This window comes from Pseudophryne corroboree, chromosome 9, assembly GCF_028390025.1.
Source record: "Pseudophryne corroboree isolate aPseCor3 chromosome 9, aPseCor3.hap2, whole genome shotgun sequence".
Taxonomy (NCBI): domain Eukaryota; kingdom Metazoa; phylum Chordata; class Amphibia; order Anura; family Myobatrachidae; genus Pseudophryne; species Pseudophryne corroboree.
This window is the reverse complement of record NC_086452.1, coordinates 356,584,159-356,605,887: the sequence shown is the minus strand read 5'-3', so window position 1 is coordinate 356,605,887 and position 21,729 is coordinate 356,584,159. Positions and strand designations below refer to the sequence as shown.

At 40.5% G+C, this 21,729-nt stretch overlaps 2 protein-coding genes across 5 annotated transcripts in view; one reads left to right on the top strand and one right to left on the bottom strand.

Annotated features, from left to right (window-relative positions):
* CENPP (centromere protein P) overlaps positions 1–21,729 on the top strand; it is a 748,246-nt gene that overhangs the window by 274,136 nt on the left and 452,381 nt on the right. The window lies entirely within an intron of this gene.
* OMD (osteomodulin) lies at positions 4,154–13,412 on the bottom strand. The gene is made up of 3 exons (XM_063940710.1): positions 13,097–13,412; positions 10,478–11,417; positions 4,154–7,592 (listed from the first exon to the last, which is right to left on the bottom strand). Exons 2-3 carry the CDS (start codon positions 11,409–11,411, stop codon positions 7,252–7,254), a joined length of 1,275 nt encoding a protein of 424 aa, XP_063796780.1. The 5' UTR covers positions 11,412–11,417; positions 13,097–13,412; the 3' UTR covers positions 4,154–7,251.

Sequence of the window (21,729 nt, the reverse complement as noted above, 5' to 3'; positions counted from 1 at the left end):
AGTTTGATTATTATTAAGAAAAGTACACATATAGAAAAAAAACTATAAAATAAATTGAAAGAGGTATGAAAAGTACTAAACAAAAAAAATAACATAAAACTTAGAACATAGACCACATCATGAATATCATGAATATTGATATCTGCATTTAAAAAGACTGTGTCTATATATGTTTTATTTTATAAGTGTGTTTGCAGTCCGAACATACTAATATGTAGATGTCTTTTCTTATTAAAACAATCCATCATTTACAGGGTGGGATATGTTGGTATCATGGAGTTTGTAATACATAGTTCAGAGCATATAGTGTATATAAGACTATGTCTAAAGGTTGTGTCCTGGAATTATTATTATACATATATGCTTTTATCTCTACACATGCATATATGCGTTCTTCTACATATATACACACATACGTGTGGCAAATAATGTTACTCGTATAGACTTGAGTGCAAATGAATGTCATACGTATAAGCTATAGTGCAGCTAAATGAAAGCCTTCCAATGGAAATATATTCCTACTGATGGTAAATTCGGCTATATAGAAAGATGTTAAGAATCAAGATTTTGAAAAAGAAGAAGAATAGATAATGGATATATAAATAGAAACTATTACATGCTGGGTGAAATGAGCGCCCCCCACAGCGATTCGCTCAGCACACATCTGTCCCCACATCTGCCAGTGAGTACTGGCCTTTAGTTTTCATGTTAATAAGCCAGTCCGCACAGAACAATTACAGTCTCTCCGTGACTTACACACAACCACTTTATCACTAAATTTACTCCCTTTAATAACTATGAAATATAGATCAATTAATTAATACACCACGGGACCCCATAGCATGTGTTTCACTGTAGTAGCTTCAGAATTTTTTTTCCCCTGATGAAGCTTATACAGGGAAACACATGTTGGCGATAGGGAGCAACACTCTACAACACTCTATCTACATAATTGTTTGTCAATAAGTATTCTCACTAACAATAAATATGGGCTATATCTATCTGTCATTTTTCTTGATAATAGATGTCTTCAGAGTGCAATATGATTGAAGATAATGATTTCTATTTATCTAACAGCACTTAATGTAGATGATAATATTCAATAATATAAAAAACACACACTGGGACAACTAAGTTTTTAATTCACTTTATTTTCATTTCTGTTTACACTTACAGATGTATCCACTCTCATCTAGCGTGGCTACATCGCAAACGTGCGCGGCTAGGTGATCCGGCGCCTAGCTGCGCTGAGGCAGCGAACAAAGACACTCCCTTTCATGCAAATGGGATGCGCTCACTGGCCCTGGACGTGCCTACGCCCTTCAATCACCGGGGCTCGGGCAGGCGCGGATGTAACGTCTGTGTACGTGGCTACATCTGTACTTGTGCTTTTAATATTTTGCTGGTTTAGTTTTTATATTTTACCAATTTATAATAAAGGTTAAATTGTATTATTAGTCCGCCAATTAGGACACCACTTTCTTCTTTCTACTGGCATAAAAGGTTTTCATAGTTTCATATTTCAACTTTTTCATCCTTTGCTAACCTGTGCTGAGTGCACTGAGGCATCTTGCCCGACGCATGGCGAGCGAAGCTACACGTTACCACTAATTTGGCTCAGATATGGTGAAATATACAAGATGGCACCAAAAACCTTACGTCGAGCATTTTGTGACAACCATTCCCATGTCAACATTGTGAACCTATCGACCTGTTATACCTTTTGCATGTCGACCATTTGTGGTCAACCTACTGACTATCTTTTTACAGTAGATCTATTGAACCACACACGTTATGCTTAAGGGGCAGTGTAGAAATGTTTTCATGTTTTTCTCTTCTTTTTTTCAGTTTTTTTATTTAATTCTTGACAATTTGACAATCTGTCATTGTGCTTCGTAAAAATAAATTGAGCATGTGCTGCAGGATAGAGTATCATCATTATATATATATATATATATATATATATATATATCCACACGGTGACTTAATTCAGTCCTTAGTTGGAGGCTACACAATAAAGAAACAGATCACCAATGGTTTTCATTGTGATCTTACTAAAAGGCTGATTTTCTGTGTTCGTTATAGCTAGTAGCTGCTATGTCAGCTTGCTCATTCCACAACAGACAAAACAGTTGGAAATAATGGAATTTCTCAAGGTGCAAACACTTAACAGAACATGTGTAATCTCTGCTGTATATATCTGACATGATCGACTCCAAGGATTATTGTCATTGTATTTTACTTTGTTTTAAGGACCAAATCTTAAACAAATCTCCTATATAATAGCCCAGATCTGTCACTCTGTGACTCTGTGGATAATGCTGGGCGTGGCTAGGAGCTCTCATTGGGTTAACAGTAGGTCTATCACACCCAATCCACAGCTGATTGGGCGAGAAATGCCCGCCCACACAGGTTACATCCAATGGGAGGCTCTGCTCTTCGGCTGTTGTGCGTTCCCAGAGCAGGATTAACAATAGGGCTGATGGAGGTGCAGCTCCAGGTCCACACCCCAAAATAGTCCCACTGCATCTGCAGCAACATACCCTCCAACAATTTACACACAAAAAAAGCTACAAGTTCGAAAAGGGGGCGTGGCCACGGGTACAGTGGTGTGGCCATGCCCCTTTTCCTATACTGTCAATGGAAGTTTGGAGAGCCAAAAATCAGTACAGACCATAAAAAAAGGTACTGTACCTGCCAAAAAGGTACAGCTGGAGGGTATGCCACTGCATCTGCAGCAAGTCTCTGCGCTGTTGACAGGGGGGGGGGGGGGGGGGGGGAATCCTCTTACTGCAGCGTCCTATGTCCTGCTGCCAGTCCACCTGCCCCCTCCGGCATCAACAATCCCCACTCCCTAGCCACGGCGCAGGTGGAACAAAAGCTGCTGCGGCCACCGGCATAGATGTGTATGAAAGCGGCGCAGTGGAAGGCTTTCATAGCCCTCCCTGCGCCCAATACTCTCTGAGCCCCGGAGCCTCCTCTGCGCGTGATGTGCCACAGTCAGTTCCCCAGAGGCCCTGACTCCGCAACACAGCACCTGGGCTGCCGGCCTGGAACCCCCGAGATGGCTAATGTAACGGATAGAGTGGGTGATATCACGGAGGGTAATGTCTGGACGCTGAATCAATGTAAAAGATGACAGTGCTGTGAAGTGTAGTGGGTGTGCAGTGCCATTGACACTGCACAGCAGCATTCTTACCTTTTACATTGATTCAGCGAGTCAGTCAGTTCTGCCAGCTAGTCACTGTTGTTAGCGCCGGTGTCCCAACGCGCCACATTACAGGAAAGTAGACGCACTAAATAAACTACACCTCCCAGCAGCCCTTAGCTCCAAAGCATTCCGGCGCTAAGGCCTGCTGGGAGTTAAGTGCATCTTCTTCCCTGTAATGCGGTTCGTTGGGACACCGGCGCTAACAATAGTGACTGGCTGCTGTGCGAGTCCTCGGAGAGCCACTGCCAAAGGGATGACAGCAGCTTAGCTGCTTCCAGGAGGAGAGGTAGGAGAAGCATTACCCGCTTCTTCCCCACTCGCAGTACCCCCAGGCCCCATCCGTGGAACCCCCACACCTCCCTCCACCACCCGTGGTGGCTACGGACCCCACCCGCAGTGCACTGCCCCTCCCCCACCCACTGCACCCGCCCCTTCCCCACCCGCGGCAGCCACGCACCCGCCCCTATGCCACCCGCCGCACCACTGTACCAGCCCCTGCCCCACCCACAGCTCGCAGCAACCGCCCCTCCTTCACCCACGGCACCCTCGACCGCCTCACCCATCCTCGTCTCCCCCGCACCCGCCACTGCCCCAACCACAGTACCTACTAGGTGATTCATCAGGCCCTGCGTGCGCTGTTCACACCGTTGCAAGGGGCTACGACCCCTTAACCATCGCACGCCCTTTGTCCGTGCAATATTTAACCAGTCACACAATTATGATTAGAGGTTATACTCCATATAATACAAATATTGCACTCCACAAAGGCGTGCAAGGGTTAAGGGGGCATAGCCCCTTACGACGGTGTGAAGAGCGCCAATAGGGCGCGATGAATCAGCTAGTTACCAATATATGTCTTAACAAAGTTAGTTACCAATATACTGTATGTCTTAGTATAGCATAATTCACTAAGATTTTTTTTTCTATGTGTTTTGTCATTATACGTGTTGCAGGAATAGGATAATAGATCTTTAAAGCTGCATTACCAATTCCCTGTCATAAAGAATCTGCAAATAAATTTGATCAACCAGCATTTATTGACCATGGTGTGTGTGTGTGTGTGTGTGTGTGTGTGTGTGTGTGTGTGTGTGTGTGTGTGTGTGTGTGTGTGAGAATGGGAGGTCCAATCATAAATTGCAATATTGATTAAACTATTGACATTTTCTTAAAAATGTTTATTCATTTTTAATAGTGGAATACTGTAGGCTAGGTATGTGTTGGATGAAGACACAATTGGGTTGCACACATTTTTTATTACTTTAGGGAAATCTATCTTCAAAATATTTAACATTGTAGTACTTTAATATATTATATCTAGCACATCAATTCAGCATTACTCCATGCAAAGCTTTATTACAAAAATTAGCCTTATCAAAGTATATAGAAAGGATGTCTTCACAGATGTGTAAAACGAGTTAATGTAAACCACAGTTCATGCCAAAGAAGTGTTTATATAAACTTGTGTGTGTGTATAACATCTGTTCTGTGTGTGTGTGTGGTGCTTAGAGTATATTCTGACAAAGGAAAGTAGTGTTACATGAATAAGATTGCAGGGTTCAAAAGTATAACCAGGGTAATGTACAGTTCTCAAGAAGCTGTACCTTTTGCAGTTTCAATAATTGGAACGTATTTGATTACATAAGTGTGTGCTCTCCATATTGCAGTAAGTCCTACAGTATGTTCTATACAGACAGTGCAGTGAAAGCTGATACCTACTTTTAATTCACATTTTGCTATAATTACGATATATATTTAAAGTAGGACATTTGTCGCTTTGCTGTGCTGGATCATACTTGCAATGAGTGCCATGTATTGTCTAGATCAGGAGGCTTCTAACATGAGGAAAGTGTGACAAATGAGGCAATGATCCTGTTCATAAGCATCAAGTGCATTAGCGGTAAATGTGCATGTCACATCAAAACATATTTAAAATATGTAAATCAGATTTTGTACTGTCTGCAGCTGGGGGTTCATTTCTAATAAATTATTATGTTGTGGCAGGACCTTATGGAATGTAAGGTATTTTCTCTTTTGAGGACAGAATTTTTACAAAATGGCAAACTTCAGATTTTATACTGAGTTATGTTTTACTTAAGTGCCAGTGTTAGTGTCATAATTACCCGCTTTTCCCACCTATGCTCTGGGAGATATTTCAAGGGGGGATGTCCTGGTGTGTACGGCAGGTGTGTGGTTCTATAAGTCACAATATCGCTGCCACGTCCCACAGTCTAATGCCACGATTCATCGCGAATCACATAATTTTACAGCAGAAACAGGGCCCATGGAAATGGCCACCATTAAGACTAGCCCATGTCTCTTAAAAATGTAACGGTGATGGTCCCTCCTCCCAAATAGTGGGCCTACATAGTTTTTATGTTCCAGGCATTGATGATTTACAGAGATATATGAAGTGCGCCATCTTGTCAGTGGCAATAAATTGGATATGTACTACCAGTGCCTGATCAACCATTAGGCTAATTATGCTGCAACCTCGGGCACCAGGAGTTAGGTTGAGAGGAGGGGCACCATGCAGCTGAGCAAGAAAATGAAGACCTATTTCATTCCGTGTTGGCAGCGGCCGCATAGTTTAATTATAGAAGCTTGTTAGTTATCTGGCCGTACAAAATCAGTTTGGAGGGGAAGTTCTTAAAGTGACTTCAAGATGGCTATGGCGATGTGACCATATAACTTACTGCTAAAACCTGTAGGTTAATTTTGTGCCCCAGCACCATCTGGGTAGCCTGAAGAGATGCATGTGATTATTGTTCTTCCTCGCATCTACCTTAGACTTCACAAACCTCATTAGATCAGTAGATATCGAGATCACACCATTATTACTTGCACATGCCGATTTTCTGAGCATGCATACACACTGTGCTCTATGTTGAGTATGTAACATTACTGGGGGCGTTACAAGTATGTTAGTCTAGGGCGTCCAGGACCCTTAATCATGTCCTAGTTAACACTGTTATCTAAGTTGTGCCGTTGTCTTGCCAACCTAGTCACATGCCCCTTAAAAGGCACTGAAACCTGAAGAGAAGAAACTTTGCAGATATATGTCTCTGTAGTTTTAGGATTTAAGACAAGAGCACTTTCTGTTTTGCTACTCACAAGGAGAGTGTTACAAACAATATCCTTTAATATCCAAATATATTTTAATTGTAATATTGTCATCAATTCCAACTTACAGGAAAAGAAAGTCTTTGGCTATCTATATAAATAGAGCCCATGTGCCCCTTCGGGGCAGATACTTTGTGCAAGGATAAAGGGCAACATGGGTCTCAGGCTGAAAATGATCAAGGGCCTATTGTGATATGTAGAAAAGCTGTGACGCATTCTGTGTGGGTGTGACCAATGCATTGTGTGCATGCACACCCCTTATACTATCAGCCCCAATGTCTCCATAAATACAATACGTAAAAGCAGGAAAATTGCATCAGTTTGGGAGGAAGTTAGAAATACAGTTGTAACACTTATGAGTAATGGCCAATCATGGAGCCAACTGGACGGCTGGTGATCAGAATATTGTCATGATGATGGGTCTATTTCTAAATGGCGGCCTGAAGTTGTAGTCCCAACTGCCCTGTTGTTAACCTAGCCCTTGGTCACACTAGATACTTAGAATGCAGTGATATTCTGACCAGATAATCATGGCATTCCAAAACGAGCGTATATAAGTGACTCTGCTGGTAAGGCAATGTATGTCTTGATTTGACTGCACAATCCCTCTAGTAAAGGGGACAACTTTCCCGATTTCATTTTACGTTAGGCTAACAGAGTATCCTCACTCTAGAACATTGTAAGAAAACATCTGGAATATCCCTGCCCTTACATCAGCAGTGATGGAGTAAGCAATTAAGTCACATTGGCTTACCTACCTGCTCATATAGCTAAAATAATTTATGCACCTGTTTATTTACCAGGTTGATTATTATATTTTCTACATTTCATAGTTCAAGATAATGCTTTAAATGAAGCGCAAAGGAGAAAGGTTTATTAAACCTTTTAAAATTAAAATAACCAACAGAGGATTTGGACCCTTAGTATGGATAATCAATAAAGTCATTCTCTTCTTCTTCCTCCGTTTCTTCTCCTACTGGTCCATGCTCTTCTCTATGATACTGTGGAAAATCATCATCATCATCATCATCATATTCCTGACCATACCTCTCCTCTTCTGGCAGTGGGAATTGCGGAATTCGTGTGTAGGGACTGCCACCAGCACCACGCTTTTGTTCACCATAGTAAATGCTGTGAATGTGGGGAAAGCAAAGGAACGCTAATGTGCTTACAGGTCCCTTCAATTTATTTTGGTCCATGCGGAGGTAGGTCAGGCGATGCATTTGATCCATTACCGGACACATCAAAGTTATGTTTAAAACTGGAAGAAAGTGAACAAATATTGAATTAAATTATTATTTAATCCTTAAGCCTTGTAGAATAGTTTCTCTAAACTTTGAAGCTGAAGCATTTGAAAAGTAAATCTATCTAGCATGCATATATAGCATGCACAACCTCAATTGCACTTTAATGTTATCAATTCCTGGCTTCCTACATTACAAAGTCTGTACAGCTTGCATAACAGTGGATGCACACATACAGCAGTGGCATGGTCAGTGATGTGACTGTGAGCTTGTGTTCCTATAATACCCCTTTAATCAGGGGCACATATGAAGTACACAAGTTCTGTGGCTCTGCATTTCACCTGGTTGTAATAATCTACAGAGCCTCTGTAATTCATATGTGGCCCTGATTAAAGGGGTATTATAGCAACCATATAGTAAGCATACCTGATATGGTATGCTTTTACAATTTAAGATTTTTGTTTATAACATATCCTATTTTTCTACAATGTCTTAAGTGATTGTGAAGTGTCTGTTTCTGACAAAATTGCCACGAAATTCACTTCAGTTTTTAACAGAGTTGCAGGGAAAGTCTTACTGTAGACTGGACAGGGTATGCTACCTTCAGGCTTCTTATAGCAAGTTAATAGAGTTATTTATTTGTAGTCTTCTTGTTATTGTTGCACTGTAGATCACACCCGATGTAGGCTGCCTTCCATCTGGTAATGATTGGCATGGGAATACTGAAACTCTCATGTCACTGGTCACCTCTCCACTTTGTTTATTCCTATTACTGTCTTTTTTTTCCCCCATTTGCTTGTCTGTCCTTCCTCTTTATTGTTCCCTCTCCCTTTGCCCTTTCTGCTTTCATTTTATCCTCCACTTTATCTCATTTGTCCCTTAACCCTATCTCTCTTTCTACTCCCTCCATTCACAAAACCACCTGCCTCCTGCCACCAAAACTCTCCCTCTCTTAATCCCTATATTTCATAACTGAAGTCAGCTTAGGGTTTGTTCCTTTTCTGTTCAGTGGTTATTGACAGCACAGAGCAGATAAGAATTTTTCCTCACAGCACACTGAGTGCACCAGCACCCTCTTCAATTGGTGATTATGATGAAAAGAGGGGGGCATACAACAATAAATTCTACTTTTATCTATTCCCATATATTAGGCTTAGTGTTCTGCTATCCTTTACAAAGAAAGAACTTGACTTCAGACCATCTCCCTTGCATTTGATCCTGCTCCAAGCTCTTGTACTGTAAAATGGTTAAAATATATAAATAAGATTGGCAAGAGGGCTTTAAAAAGAAGTAATGGGACAGTTATACCAATTTTCCATTGAAGTCCTGGTCCCGACCCGAGATTTGGATCACGGTTTCAAAATGGGTCAGACCCGAGACATGCCACCACAGTGCTATTCCAGGCTTTCACAGATCAGCGCCGTTCACGCTGCACAGGGGTGCAGTGCTGGTGCTTGGAGATGACATCTTCTCCTTGTGCCATAATGCAACTCTCCCCTTGCTGCAGTTCACCTGGGACCTACCCGGGTAAAACCTTTCTAAGTACCTGGGAAGGATTTCTGGGTGACTGGACCCAGGTGGAGCCATTTCCACTGACAAAAATCCCTGGTTCATGTGCGCTCATGTGCAATAATCAGGGATTTTTGAGTCAGTGATTAAGGGGTATGAGTGTTCCTTGAGGAGTCGGACCGAGGTTGGGAAGAACTGTGTTAGATCTTTGCTTACTCACATGTAAATTAAAAAACTACTGTTTGTCGCTTGCAGAAATGCAGCATATGTTTCTTAGGGAGGGGCAATTCTGAATTAAAACGAAACTAATATTCCTTCAGCCATTATATGAAGAGACTACAACAGCTCTTATTTTTAATGCTGCAAAATGTAGAATGCTCACAGATTAAGTGGTGCATTGATTGTATATGTTTTCATAAAAATAAAGTGGTACATTCATTTAGTTTTCTTCTACCCTGAGAGCAAACAAATAATAGGTGCAATGGCGACATTGTTAACGAAACAGTCAGAAGCAGCCTCTCTCAGCTCCTGCCTTCAAGTACACCCAACAGGTCATGATATCAAGTTTTTCCTATTGGGGTATAGGGGGAATAATACATAAGACTGGATGAGTAAATAAAGTCCTTCAAAACACAACCAATTTTTGTTTTATTTGCCCACTTAACTAGCGGCAGCTTATTAAGGGGAGCATTAACAGTATCTTCTTTCATTAGCTTTGTTTCTGCTAATAAATATAAAATTACTACAATAGAAGTGTGTGTGTGTGTGTGTGTGTGTGTGTGTGTGTGTGTGTGTGTGTGTGTGTATGCATCCATGTACAGTATATGTATGGAATGTGGTAACAATCCTGGCAGTCGGGATCCCGGCAGAGTATTTCAGTTATCTTTATTTTGCTTTTCTTTTGCTTGTTACCTTTCTCTAAATGGTAGTGTACTTTTTGAGGATATTAGGGGGCGATTCAATTGTTTCCCCCCTCGGTGCTGATTAATGGGTGCCCGACAGAGTAAATCAATTGTTTCTCTGTTTGGTTACGGATGCCATGGCAGAACACCCTCCTGAGGTGGTGAGCATAAATGTGTGAAAAGTCCATAGTTTTGGTGCCTAAACAGGAACTTGGGTGCCATAAGCTCGCTCTATTTGGGTGTGAAAAAGAGCGATAATTAATAGGAGCCCGGAACAATTGAATTGCTCCTTAAAGCTCTCATAAATTACCACCACCCAAATAACAATTAAATACCCCCCAAGAGACTACATAATACCATATGAAATAAAGATGGCCCCCGTTGCTGGAAATCTGTGGTGTTTTGCAAAATAATATTTTAAAAGAATGTATTTACTGACCAAAGTCAAAATAGATAGCTGTGTAGATATAATCCAATGAGGTGTTACTTACTTTCAAATTCATTGTCATTAAGATACAGGTGTTCCAGTGATCGCGGAATATAGAAGCTGCGCTTTAGTTTGTTATGACTCAGGTTCAGTTCCATAAGTTTGGGAAGGTTAAACATGTTCATAGGAATCTCCTCAAGCTTGTTGTGTGAAATTCGAAATGAAATTAGATTCGTAAGCTTTGTAAAATAGTCGTCGGGGATCTTGGAAATGGAGTTATTCTCCAGTGACAAGTACATGAGGGATGGTGGAAGGTTTGCAGGCATGGATAACAGTTTGTTGTTACAGATGTTGAGCTGCATCAAATTAGTGAGTTTGCTCAGAGTTTTTCCCCTAACATTGTCAATACGATTGTTGCAAAGGTCAAGCATGGTAACATTGGCCAAGCCTTGCAGATCTTGTTCTTTTAGTTTGTTAATCTTGTTTGAACCAAGGAAGATCCTTTCAACAGAACTGGAAAAGGGAGATGGGATCTCTTCTAAGTCATTATTGTTTAATAATATTTGATGTAGATGAGGAGACGTAGCAAACACACCATTATCGATTTTTTGAGATTTAAGTTTGTTGTGGCTCAGGTTAATTTCCCTTAGAGAAGTGGCATTAATGAATGATTTTTTGTTAATTGCTTCAATGTCATTGTGCTGTAGGTAGAGTTGTTGAATGCGGCTTGGTATCTGGGGAACAGTCTTGAGTTTCCTGTTGTCGCAGTACATGGTGAGTATTGATGACGGTGGGCAGTAACATTCCCTAGCACAGTCAGTAGAGTAAGGAATACTTGGGACATAGTCCATGCTGTGTGGAATATGATGAAATGGTGGGTGATATTCAGGATATGGCTCAGGGCCATAATCTGTGTCATCGTCATAACCTTCATATTGGCTAAGCCCTTGTGGTACAAAGGTCAAAGCTAGAAGCAAAACCTGAGTGAGAATTCCCATGATAACCTTGAAATACAAGAATAAATTAGATCGTGAAATAGAGCACAGTCACAACATATGGCATATCACAAAGCCGCTTCTTTGCCAAATACAGCCATTGCCTACAAAACTCTTGTAATATGTTGTTGCTATTATTCTTCACTTAGTAAACCAGTGCGTCATCTATACAAAGGGGTGGTCTTCAGTATGCCGACTGTCGGTATCCCGGCGCACAGTATACCGGCGCCGGAATCCCGACAGCCGATATCCCGACACTTTGTCTCCCTCGTGGGGGTCCACGACCCCCCTGGAGGGAGAGTAAAATAGCGTGGCGCGCGTAGCGAGCCCGCAAGGGTCTTATTTGCGCTCGTCATGCTGTCGGTATGAAGGCGGTCGGGCTCCCGGCGCCGGTATGCTGGTTGCCGGGAGCCCGGCCGCCGGCATACCATACTACACCCATACAAAGAGAGTGCTGAGTTTTATGTAGGGTATCCACTTTTCTTTGTTCATCTAGGTTTCTCTTTTCTTACCCATCTTTCTAGCCAGAGACCAGAGGTAATCACTGATATATACATACAAAGATGCAGGAGGACAGCACTCATGGTTTACCCAGTGGTTCAGTATTTTGCCTGGTGCCCTCCCGGTGCACCTGTCCTGGACCAGAAACCAAATACAGCAATGCAAGGGCATCACTCATGTCTCTCTCCAAATATTACAATCAGGCAACTAAGATATTCCCAAACATCTTTGCTGCCTGATTGTATTATTTTAGGAGACCTGAGTGATGCCCTTACCATATATATATATATATATATATATATATATATATAACATTCCTGCATACGGTTAGTTGCTAATAATATTCTCTCGAAAAATAAAGCTACAGTATGATAAAAAAATAAACCATTTGTAAGTAACTAAACAGGACATTTAGCTTGTTGTATTTACTGTTATTCAACTTCTACAGTCCTAAATTACTCTTAAGTAGTTTTTTTAATCGAACAAGATTGAATTCAATTTGTATAACCAGATGGCAACAAAAGTAATATTTATCATACCTCCAAATTGTGTAGCTATTTAAGTCTGACCTGCAGGAATTTCCATTCAGTATATATATGTCATTCAAACACAGACAAGTAACTGTATATACAGCTTAACTTCTTTCTGCTGCAATTAAAATAACACAGTTCATATCGCTACAGGTCATAAAACACTTTACAACTCTCTGACTTTAGTACGAGTGTGTGTATATGTGTTTGTGTGTGTATATATTTCTGTGTTTTTGTATTACTCACACACAAACCGTTTCTGAAAACTAAATAAGGGCATCCAGTCTTCAGCTACAAACTAATTGCCTGGCTTGTTGAACCACCTGAAGACTGGAGGTGTATAGCCCTGAACTACACTTTGATGTTTTCTCAAAAGAAACTATTGTATTATAAGCGAACAACTGCTGCATCACTAGTCAAACCAAACAATTTTACAGCACAACACGCTTACAGCATATTGTGTTCTGGCTTCTGTTCAGATACTTCTAAAACTTGAGTTTCTTTCAGTTCTCACTTAAGCCCGCAGCTGTAACACCTGGCACGCTAACAGAATCTCTATTAAACGCAGCATTCTTGGTTTTAGGATAATGGTATTAGCCCTCATGAACAATCCCCCCTGGTTTGTATTACAGCACTTAAATTGCAGCGATTCCATACCTGAGTATTATTGCTTCTTTTTTTGCTCTGAAAGAAGGCAAATGACTTGCAAGGATATAGGTTCTCCCTGTGTACCACCGGATGCTGTAAGATCCCAGCCTAGATTTAGAGATTGCCTTGATTGTCTTTGAGAGAAGAGCAGCAGTTCTTTAACTAGTTACCAAAAAAAAAAAAGAATCCTCACAAAGCCTTGACTTGGATGCCTAAAATTATGTGTGTCCTTTCATTGTGCAAAGTCTAGAGCAAAAAGAGAAAGAGAGAAAAAAGTATATGCTTTGTGATTTTGGCCAAGTTCAGTGGGTTTCATCCGTGTCCCTTCTTATTTTTGGTTTGAGGTGTGGCAAGAAATTCTCAGAAGAGGGAAAAAAATCTGAATCGAGCAATGTGCATATAAAATGCATGGTGCTTTATTTGCCAAAGCATCCGTCTTTCTTGAAAAAAATTTTTTTTTTAAAACTCTACTAAATTGCCAAATACCTTTCCATGATTACATATGCAGTATCCAGACTATAGCTATTGTCATTTTTCAGCAAGTATTATACTATCTGTACAAGAATTATATTCTATTGGTACTTTCTAGGGGTTCACAAGTCTAGTAGCAAAAAATTACTTGAGTACTTATTATTGAAATATGTGCTTTCAACTAGTTTCCCCAAAATAAGCCTGTCATTGTTCTACCACATCTGAAAAATCAGATATGCCTTGAGGAATAATGTTTTAACGATATATATGTACAAAAAATATAATAATAATCTTGACAGTGGCAGGATAAGTGACATTTTTTTATTTTATTTTTAAACCTTGTCATCCTTATTTTTTTTTATTGCAATATCAACATACAGGCTACAAAAATATATTCATTAAATACTGTTGGACACAAAAAATAAAACCTATTCATGTTGCTGGCAGTCCTGCTCTACAAACTTTGAAAACCCACATTTTCGTTTTCATTCTCACCTTTATAGTCCAGGGTCAAGTCTCTGCCGTTACCGCTAATATAATACAACCAAACTGGAACTATTAAAACTCAGAACTTTAGTCTCTTGATAGCAGCAGGTAGCACCATGCCAGGTGAAATTAGTGAATGAAGCGCAAATATTTTTAAGATGATATTTTTCTGTGATTTTTTTATTGGTTTTACGTCTGTGATTGGTGGTTGTAAAGTGCTTGTCTGGGCTCGTTATTGTGACAAAGAAGCATTTTCTTTAAGCCAGGCAGTCGAATTATTGCAAGAATGTACTGTGTAAAATATGGTATTTTGGAGAGTGCAATAATTGTCCTATTTTACCTAGGCTATTCTATTCATTTTTCTTTATTAAAGATAAATACATCAACTAGAAACCTTTCTCTTAGGTTGATGGTTTATAGTAGAGGTTACCAAACGCGGTCCTCAAGGCAGCCAGGTTTTAAGTATATCCATGCTTGGCCACAGGTGACTTAATTAGCACCTCAGTCAGTTTAATTTAACCATCTGTGCTGAGCCATAGATATCTTTAAAACCTAGAACGTTCGGGTGCCTTGAGGATACGGGTTTGGGAACATCTGATTTATAGCTTAGGCCATGTTAGATTGTTTCAAATGTAAACATATTAGACAGTGCCTTAATATATTATTGGGGTATCCGGTTATAATTCCGATGGTCGAGACCCCGGCAGTTAAAATGCTAATGCTGGAATCCTGACACTGATCAGAGTGCCGACGCAGTCCTCCCAGCGCCGAGCCCCAACCAATTATTGGGCCTTCTGCAAAATGCCATCTGTGGTCTGCATAATTAGGTTGTGTGTTAGGGTATGACCTGGGGTTAGTTCCAATATTACCATGTGGCTGTTGTTAGTGTTGTAAAATGCTTACTTTATTTCCATCTGAGAATTTTTTTTTTCTATAGATCTGAGTCACAAGATTTCAGGCTTACTTTGTCAAATAACCCCATCATAGTTACGGCATTTTTTCACCTGCTCATCACACAAGCAGTTGAAAATACTGAATTATCACCCTTTCTTAATAGCACCAATAGTAGATCAGGTCTCCTGATCAGAATGGTACCTATTTATAGTTGTACATTTGCCACGCTCTACGCTACTGTTCTTTTTGGGTGTTTTTTTTCTTCTTCATAGTGATATAAGTGCATTGTTGTTGCACTTCTGTCTGTGATCTGCATGTTTTCAGTGGGATTTTGTGTGTTGAGGTTGCTAGACAACTGCGCTCCACTCTGGCTCAGCAGTAATTATGCAGCACCTGTCCTGATTGACAGCTCTCAGGGCTGCTATTTCACAGCTGCTTAAATCAACACTATGTTCTTGTGATTGTTCACATGATCTCATTCCAGTAGCTGATTGGGTGTTAATATAAATGCACTCAGTGTACAGTGCGTTCACTGCCTTGTTGGTGTTAGATTTTACCTGGATTAGCTCATGTCCTTGCTGTACCTGAGAATTTTGCTATTCTATGTGTTAGATCTCAGCCGACTCCTGAGCTCTGCCTGCATCTGCTCAGTGTATTTCTCCTGCTTTCTGTACTGGCCTGTTGTCTATATCGTTTGCCCTGTTACAGACACCATAGCTACGAGTCTCCTACACACATCCTCATTCTTAGGCTATAATAACTATGCACAACTGAGATCAAGTCCAGGCAGTAGCTAAGTACTAGTGAACAGAATGGTCACAGGAAAGGCTACTGTTATTGGTGTGACATCTTGCACCATAGTTCTGCATAGGAGTTATCAGCTGCTGAGACTGAGGTACGTAACAATTGTTAAGGATACAGATGCACTAAAAAAAAGTGGAAAAAATTAAACATTTGGGAAACTATTAAATGTACCGTATGAAATGGCCAATTATCTTTCTACAGTGTCTGGAATGCGCAATAGTTCCTCAGTGGTGGCACAATAGAGAGTATGTTCCCATTTTTTATTGTTTTTTCTTTAAAATTAATCTTTGGAGATCTTTTGAAAAAGTGGTATTGTCAAGAGTGTGCAAAGCTGTCATCAAAGCAAAAGGGGGCTACTTTGAGGAATCTAAAATATAAAACATATTTTTATTTTCTAACACTTTTTTGTTTACAACAATTCCATATGTGTTCTTTCATAGTTTTGATATCCTCAGTATTAATCTACAATGTAGAAAATAGTTAAAATAAATAAAAACCATTGAATGAGAAGGTGTGTCCAAACTTTTGACTGGTACTATATATATATATATATAATAGATTGGGGGTCTTTGAGTGCGCCAAAACAGTTCTTTATAAAACTTCAGTAATACCTTAATTTTCCTGTTAAAAGTAAGGGCTTCATAGAGATCCCTCTGTGAGCTTTTTGATGCTGGAACCAAAGATGAAGGATTATGGAGGATTCTTATTTATTTATTTATTTATTTATTTTCTACATCGAAACCTCACAGCAAAGTTCAAGAATAACAATTGATCACTTACCATACTATTCATTCACAGATGGTTTATTATAAAGTTGATAACATAGCATATGCAGAGTGGTCTTAAGGGTCAGATGTTGTTGACTTGTTGTCCTTCTCATTTTGGGGGGTGGGGGGAGCTCTTCGACAAGAGGTTAAACTCGCTTTAGATCACAATTGCATTAGCATCCAACACGTTTTCTCGAGAACTACATCCTCAGGGGTGTATTTAATACTGGCTTCCAATATAAATTCTACTCCTTTATCCAGTGATTACTGGTTATACAACGATTCTTCATTTTAAATAAACTCAATCTGGAGTGAAGAACTGTTCCCAAAACTGGTTTTGAGGTAAATACTCCATTATATATGTGTTGGATCTGCTGCCTGTAGGAATGATTTCCGTGAGCTATTTGAAATTTCCCTGTACTATGTACAAACTGCCCCTAATGCCCAGTGCACTGTATATGTCACTTGCTAATCAGCACTGAAGTTAGGTTTGGCAGCTACGTGGAATTAATCCCGCTATGTTGTAAATGTAACACAGGTATTGGGTGATGCACAGCCCACTGTTGAAGATGCATGGAGAATTTAGGTTGCAAATGTTGCATCAACAGTATTGGGCCAATTCTATCCCAATCAATAATTACAAACTTGTCTTGCAGGAAACTAAGTTCACATTTCATGCTGTATGTATCTCTTCATATAATGAAAGCTCCCAATTGCAGGACCTCATGTGGAAAGTTTGTGGCTTGCCAGAAAGGAATTTAGATGTGCAAATAGAAATAGTTGTATGTTTAACTTCAAAATGAGACAAGTTCCTGTGCTAGTAATGAGTTGCCCTACGCAATGTTACCCACTTGAGCTGAACAGTGTAATGCCAATGACTAAGGGGTCAATTTACTAAGCCTTGGATGGAGATAAAGTCGCTGGTACCAGCCAATCGGATCCTAACTGTCATGTCACAGGCTGTGTTTGAAAAATGACAGTTAGGATCCGATTGGCTGGTACTTTATCCCCAGCGACTTTATCTCCATCCAAGGTTTAGTAAATAGACCCCTAAGCTCTTTATCTTCATTGTCATTAGTGGTTTCATGCCTCTTCTGTGTTCCTGTGACCCCCTTAAGAGGCCATTGGAGCATGCCTGCAGAACACAGAGGACACAAAGGCTTAATTACATATGAGCCACTAAATTTCCCACTACAGTATTTGTTCATTGAAATAAAATACACATGTTCATGGCTACTTGCTCATGCATTTCTATGAATATCAGTAGGGGATTTAAGCACAGCTGTTTGCTTTCGCATGGGCGAACCATTTTCTCAGGTAGTCACATTAGGAATTGAAAGTGCCTCTCAGCTGGTAAGAGTGCCATTTGGCATTTATGCCACCTGTTTATTTAGCATACTAACTTGGACACATAACACCAGCAGATGGTATAATCAGCAGCATACGCTGTACTTATTGTTGGATTTACGAAGTTCAGCAATTTCCTTTTCTGATTTGTCCAATTTCCTACTATATATATACATTTATGTATGTCAAGTGTCTGTTTCCTGGTTGTCATCTGGATGTCTGTTATGTCTAGTTGATATCCTATACACTTGGGTTTACTTAAGCAGTTGAGATACTTGAAATGACCTGAACCAGTTGAAATTAAAGTTCATATTTTAAATATCTTTTTTATATCTAAGCTAATGGTTAAAGAATGGATCGCTTGTGTAGGGAGTTCCCTTTATCCATGTCATGGTATGGGACCCTTACACAATACAGTTGGATTTGGGACCTGCTGGAGATATTTGATTACTCTTTTAGAGAGAACTTTAATCGCATTGGCCAGACTTCAGTCTTTGCTGTATGCCCCTTACTTGCAGCTATGGTGTACTGTAGCTTGTATAGCCAGTGGGCTATAAGTAAGTTGATTATTTTGCGGCATCCCACAATTGGCACGTCACTTGCCTGTAGGTCCACACCTATCCTGACATCCGGGGAGGGGAGAGGAAAGTACACATTCCTTAGTCTTCTAGGATGTTGGTGGTGTGGGTCTGGATGCATAGACACTCTCTACATCGGTCTTTCCTAAACTGAAGTCTCAGTCTGTAGAAGCAGTACGCGTCAGAGGTCTGTAGTCCCGGACTGGTTTCCGAGTCTGAACTGCTTCCTTCAGTGTGTTGGAGTCTTGATCCCCGGCTCCTATGCAGCTATAGGTGAAACCTGGACTATATGGTGTGACAGGGTGGGATGATACACCATCTCAGGACGCAGGAGTCTGTGCCTGCAGTAGTTTTGTGCCAGGTGGTGCCTGGTGACATTATCGTGCACGTGGTGATTTGTTCACTGATAGTGACAGTAACAGCTGTCCCGTCTTTCCAGCAGCTTCAGGCTGAATGTTTGTAGGTTTGGGAGGTGGGGGCGGGTAGTGCTGTCAGCGAAGTGCCAAGCTACTTACAGTGTATTGCTGTTGGTGTGGGTTTTCACTATACCGTCTTTCTGGCTTCTGCCGCCAGCTTCGCATTGAAAAAGGTGCAGTGAAAATGTATTAGATGACTTACACCAACAGCACTATACTGCACTATACAGAACCATTGTTGACCTCCCTGAGCACAGAATCCCACACTACTAATCAATGGATAGAGAGTGCACTCTTCATCGATGCTCTACTCCTTCAACCTGTGGCCCTCCAGCTGCTGTGGAACTACACATCCCAGCATGTTCTGCCTCAGTTTTAGCATGCCTTAACAGCAAAACTGTGACAGGGCATGCTTACATGTGTAGTTTCATAGCAGCTGGAGGGCTGCAGGTTGAAGACCCATGCTCTACTCCATACTACTCGGACAGGCAACAATAACTACAGTACATACAACAATGTAGCTGTTATCTCCTCTCTCTCCAATAACCACACTGTTACTCTTCACCTTTTGTCCTGACAGTCAAGTAGTCTGCAAGAGGGTCACCTCTATGTATTGCACATGGCTATCCTCATACCTCCATGTGGGTTAAATAATCAAGTAAATAGTTTGTGAAAGACTCATCCTTTTATTGTATATAATTATAAATTAATTTATATAATACTGAACATTATACACACCCCTGTACTTGAATCTATTTTTTGGAAATTTGCAGACTCCATTACACATTGCTTTATCTACTGTACAGAGTGTCTTCAGGTACTTTTGTCACACAATAGCAGCAATAATAAACATAACAATATACGTGGTGAGAAGGGATGTTCAACAGCTAAGCCTTTATTCTCAGTCCTTGACAACCTTGGTCTCACCTTATTCTTAAACTATTTCAGTGGCTCGTGTACTGTCACCTAATTCACTTTCGCTCCTCACTCCATGTGTGACTGCAAATGAGCTTCTGTCAATGTTCACCAAAATCCAAATCAAATTTCTCACCTTCATTTGCAAATCCCTCAACAGCACCACCCCGTTCTACCCAACTTAAATCAGCCAATGACTTGTGCCTCTTGTCATCTCGCGTAATTACATCTCGTGCCTGCATACAGGACTCCTCTGTGCCCCTATCCAGGGGCGGACTGGGATAGAAAACCAGCCCGGGAAATATATGGAAGCAGCCCTAATGGGGGTGTGGTCTGATGAGGGGTGGGGGGGTGGGATCCCTCTTCATGGGGTCCGATTGTACGAAGTTTCGGCCTTCCTTCTTTTGGTGCAGTTGTTTCTAAGATTGGGAACTAAAAGTGGCCCTATAAAATTTAATAGATGTGGCTCGACGTGGGCTGCACAAGAGGTATAACATACCTGTAGCCATGGCAGCATCACTGGATGGCAGAGTTGGTTGATGTGTGCAAGTGATGAAATATCAGAATGAATGGGGACATGTGGGGGGGGGGGGGGTGGAGCCACAAGACAACACACAAAACAGGCCTCATGGACATGTCAGCCTACCAGGATTCTTCATGGTGAGCCCTATGGCCAATCTGCCCCTGTCCCTATCCACTTATGTATGAGATTTCCTATCAAACCTGCTGAGACTTTCCTGTAGCTTTCAAAGCTTTAAACCGTATATGAAAACACATCGTTTTATTAGAGCTTACCCTACTCCCACTTCTACTGCCCACACTAGTGCCTCCTCACCACTGTCGCTATCTCCAGTAGTAGAACTTTTGACTATCTGTTAATCCACAACCGAGACAAGAGAAGCGAGTGTGGCTCAGTCAATAGGTCGACAGGGTCAAAAGGTCGACATGAAAAAAGGTACACAGTATAAATGAAAATGACACAAAAAATGGTAAGTACAAGTTTTTTTTTTTGTTTTTTTTGTTTTTGGGGGGGGGGGGGTTATTTTGTATGTTTAACCATATATGACCTAAATTAGTAGAATCGCTGCCCCTCCCTGGCTTGCTTCGCTCACTACAAGGTTACTAAAGGTCGACCTTTTGATCTTGTCGACCATATGGTGTCGACCTATTAATTGTAGACGTTTTGACTGTCTGTCATCCACCACCCCTTGTTTTGACTGTGCCCTTTGGCATTTCAATTATTAGTGTAATTGTAAGAACAACCCTCCGTATACTTTTTCTTGCCATGTCTGTATTTATTTGTTTTTCTCATATATCCTTCTTTAATGTATGTACGTATGTATGTATGTACTGTAGGTATGCATGTTGTGTTTTTCCTGCTGTCTCGTGTTGCAGACCACAAATCAACAACATTAATAATAAATCCGTTTTTCACAAGGTTAGAAAATCTGACTTTTGCTGTAGGGCAGATAATCTTTTGTTGTTCAATGAATCAAATATTACTTTTTATGGGTAAACCAACACAACACTGTCACATATACTTTACTACTATTGTAAAGTTCCAATGCTCGCAACATAAAAAATAATTGTAGCTGCATATTTACTGCAGCCACTCTGGTAAGAGCTGAGCAATGTGAAGAAAATAAATATCAATTGTGGCAGCACTGAGCAACAGATTCATTATACAACACTTTATGGTGGAGATTGCATTAGATTCCTCTTAACTTATTAATTCACCTAATTAATTTTGAGAGAACTTCTAGAAAATACTTTCTATAGACCTCTGATGAATGGGCATATTCACACTAACCTATTAGAATGAAGACATCTGTGCAGAGCCATCCAAATTATTTTCTAAACACGTTTAACCTATGTGGGAATGACCATTTGTTAAGCGTTATTGCTGATAGGTTTATAACCATAGGCCTGATTTGTGTTTGTACAGTAAAAAAAGCAAAAAGCAA

Coding starts and splice junctions, on each gene's coding strand:
- OMD (XM_063940710.1), bottom strand. CDS start 11,411: ATGGGAATTCTCACTCAGGTTTTGCTTCTAGCTTTGACCTTTGTACCA. Junction 7,593..10,477: donor TAATGACAATGAATTTGAAA/GTAAGTAACACC, acceptor ACTTTCTTCCAG/TTTTAAACATAACTTTGATG.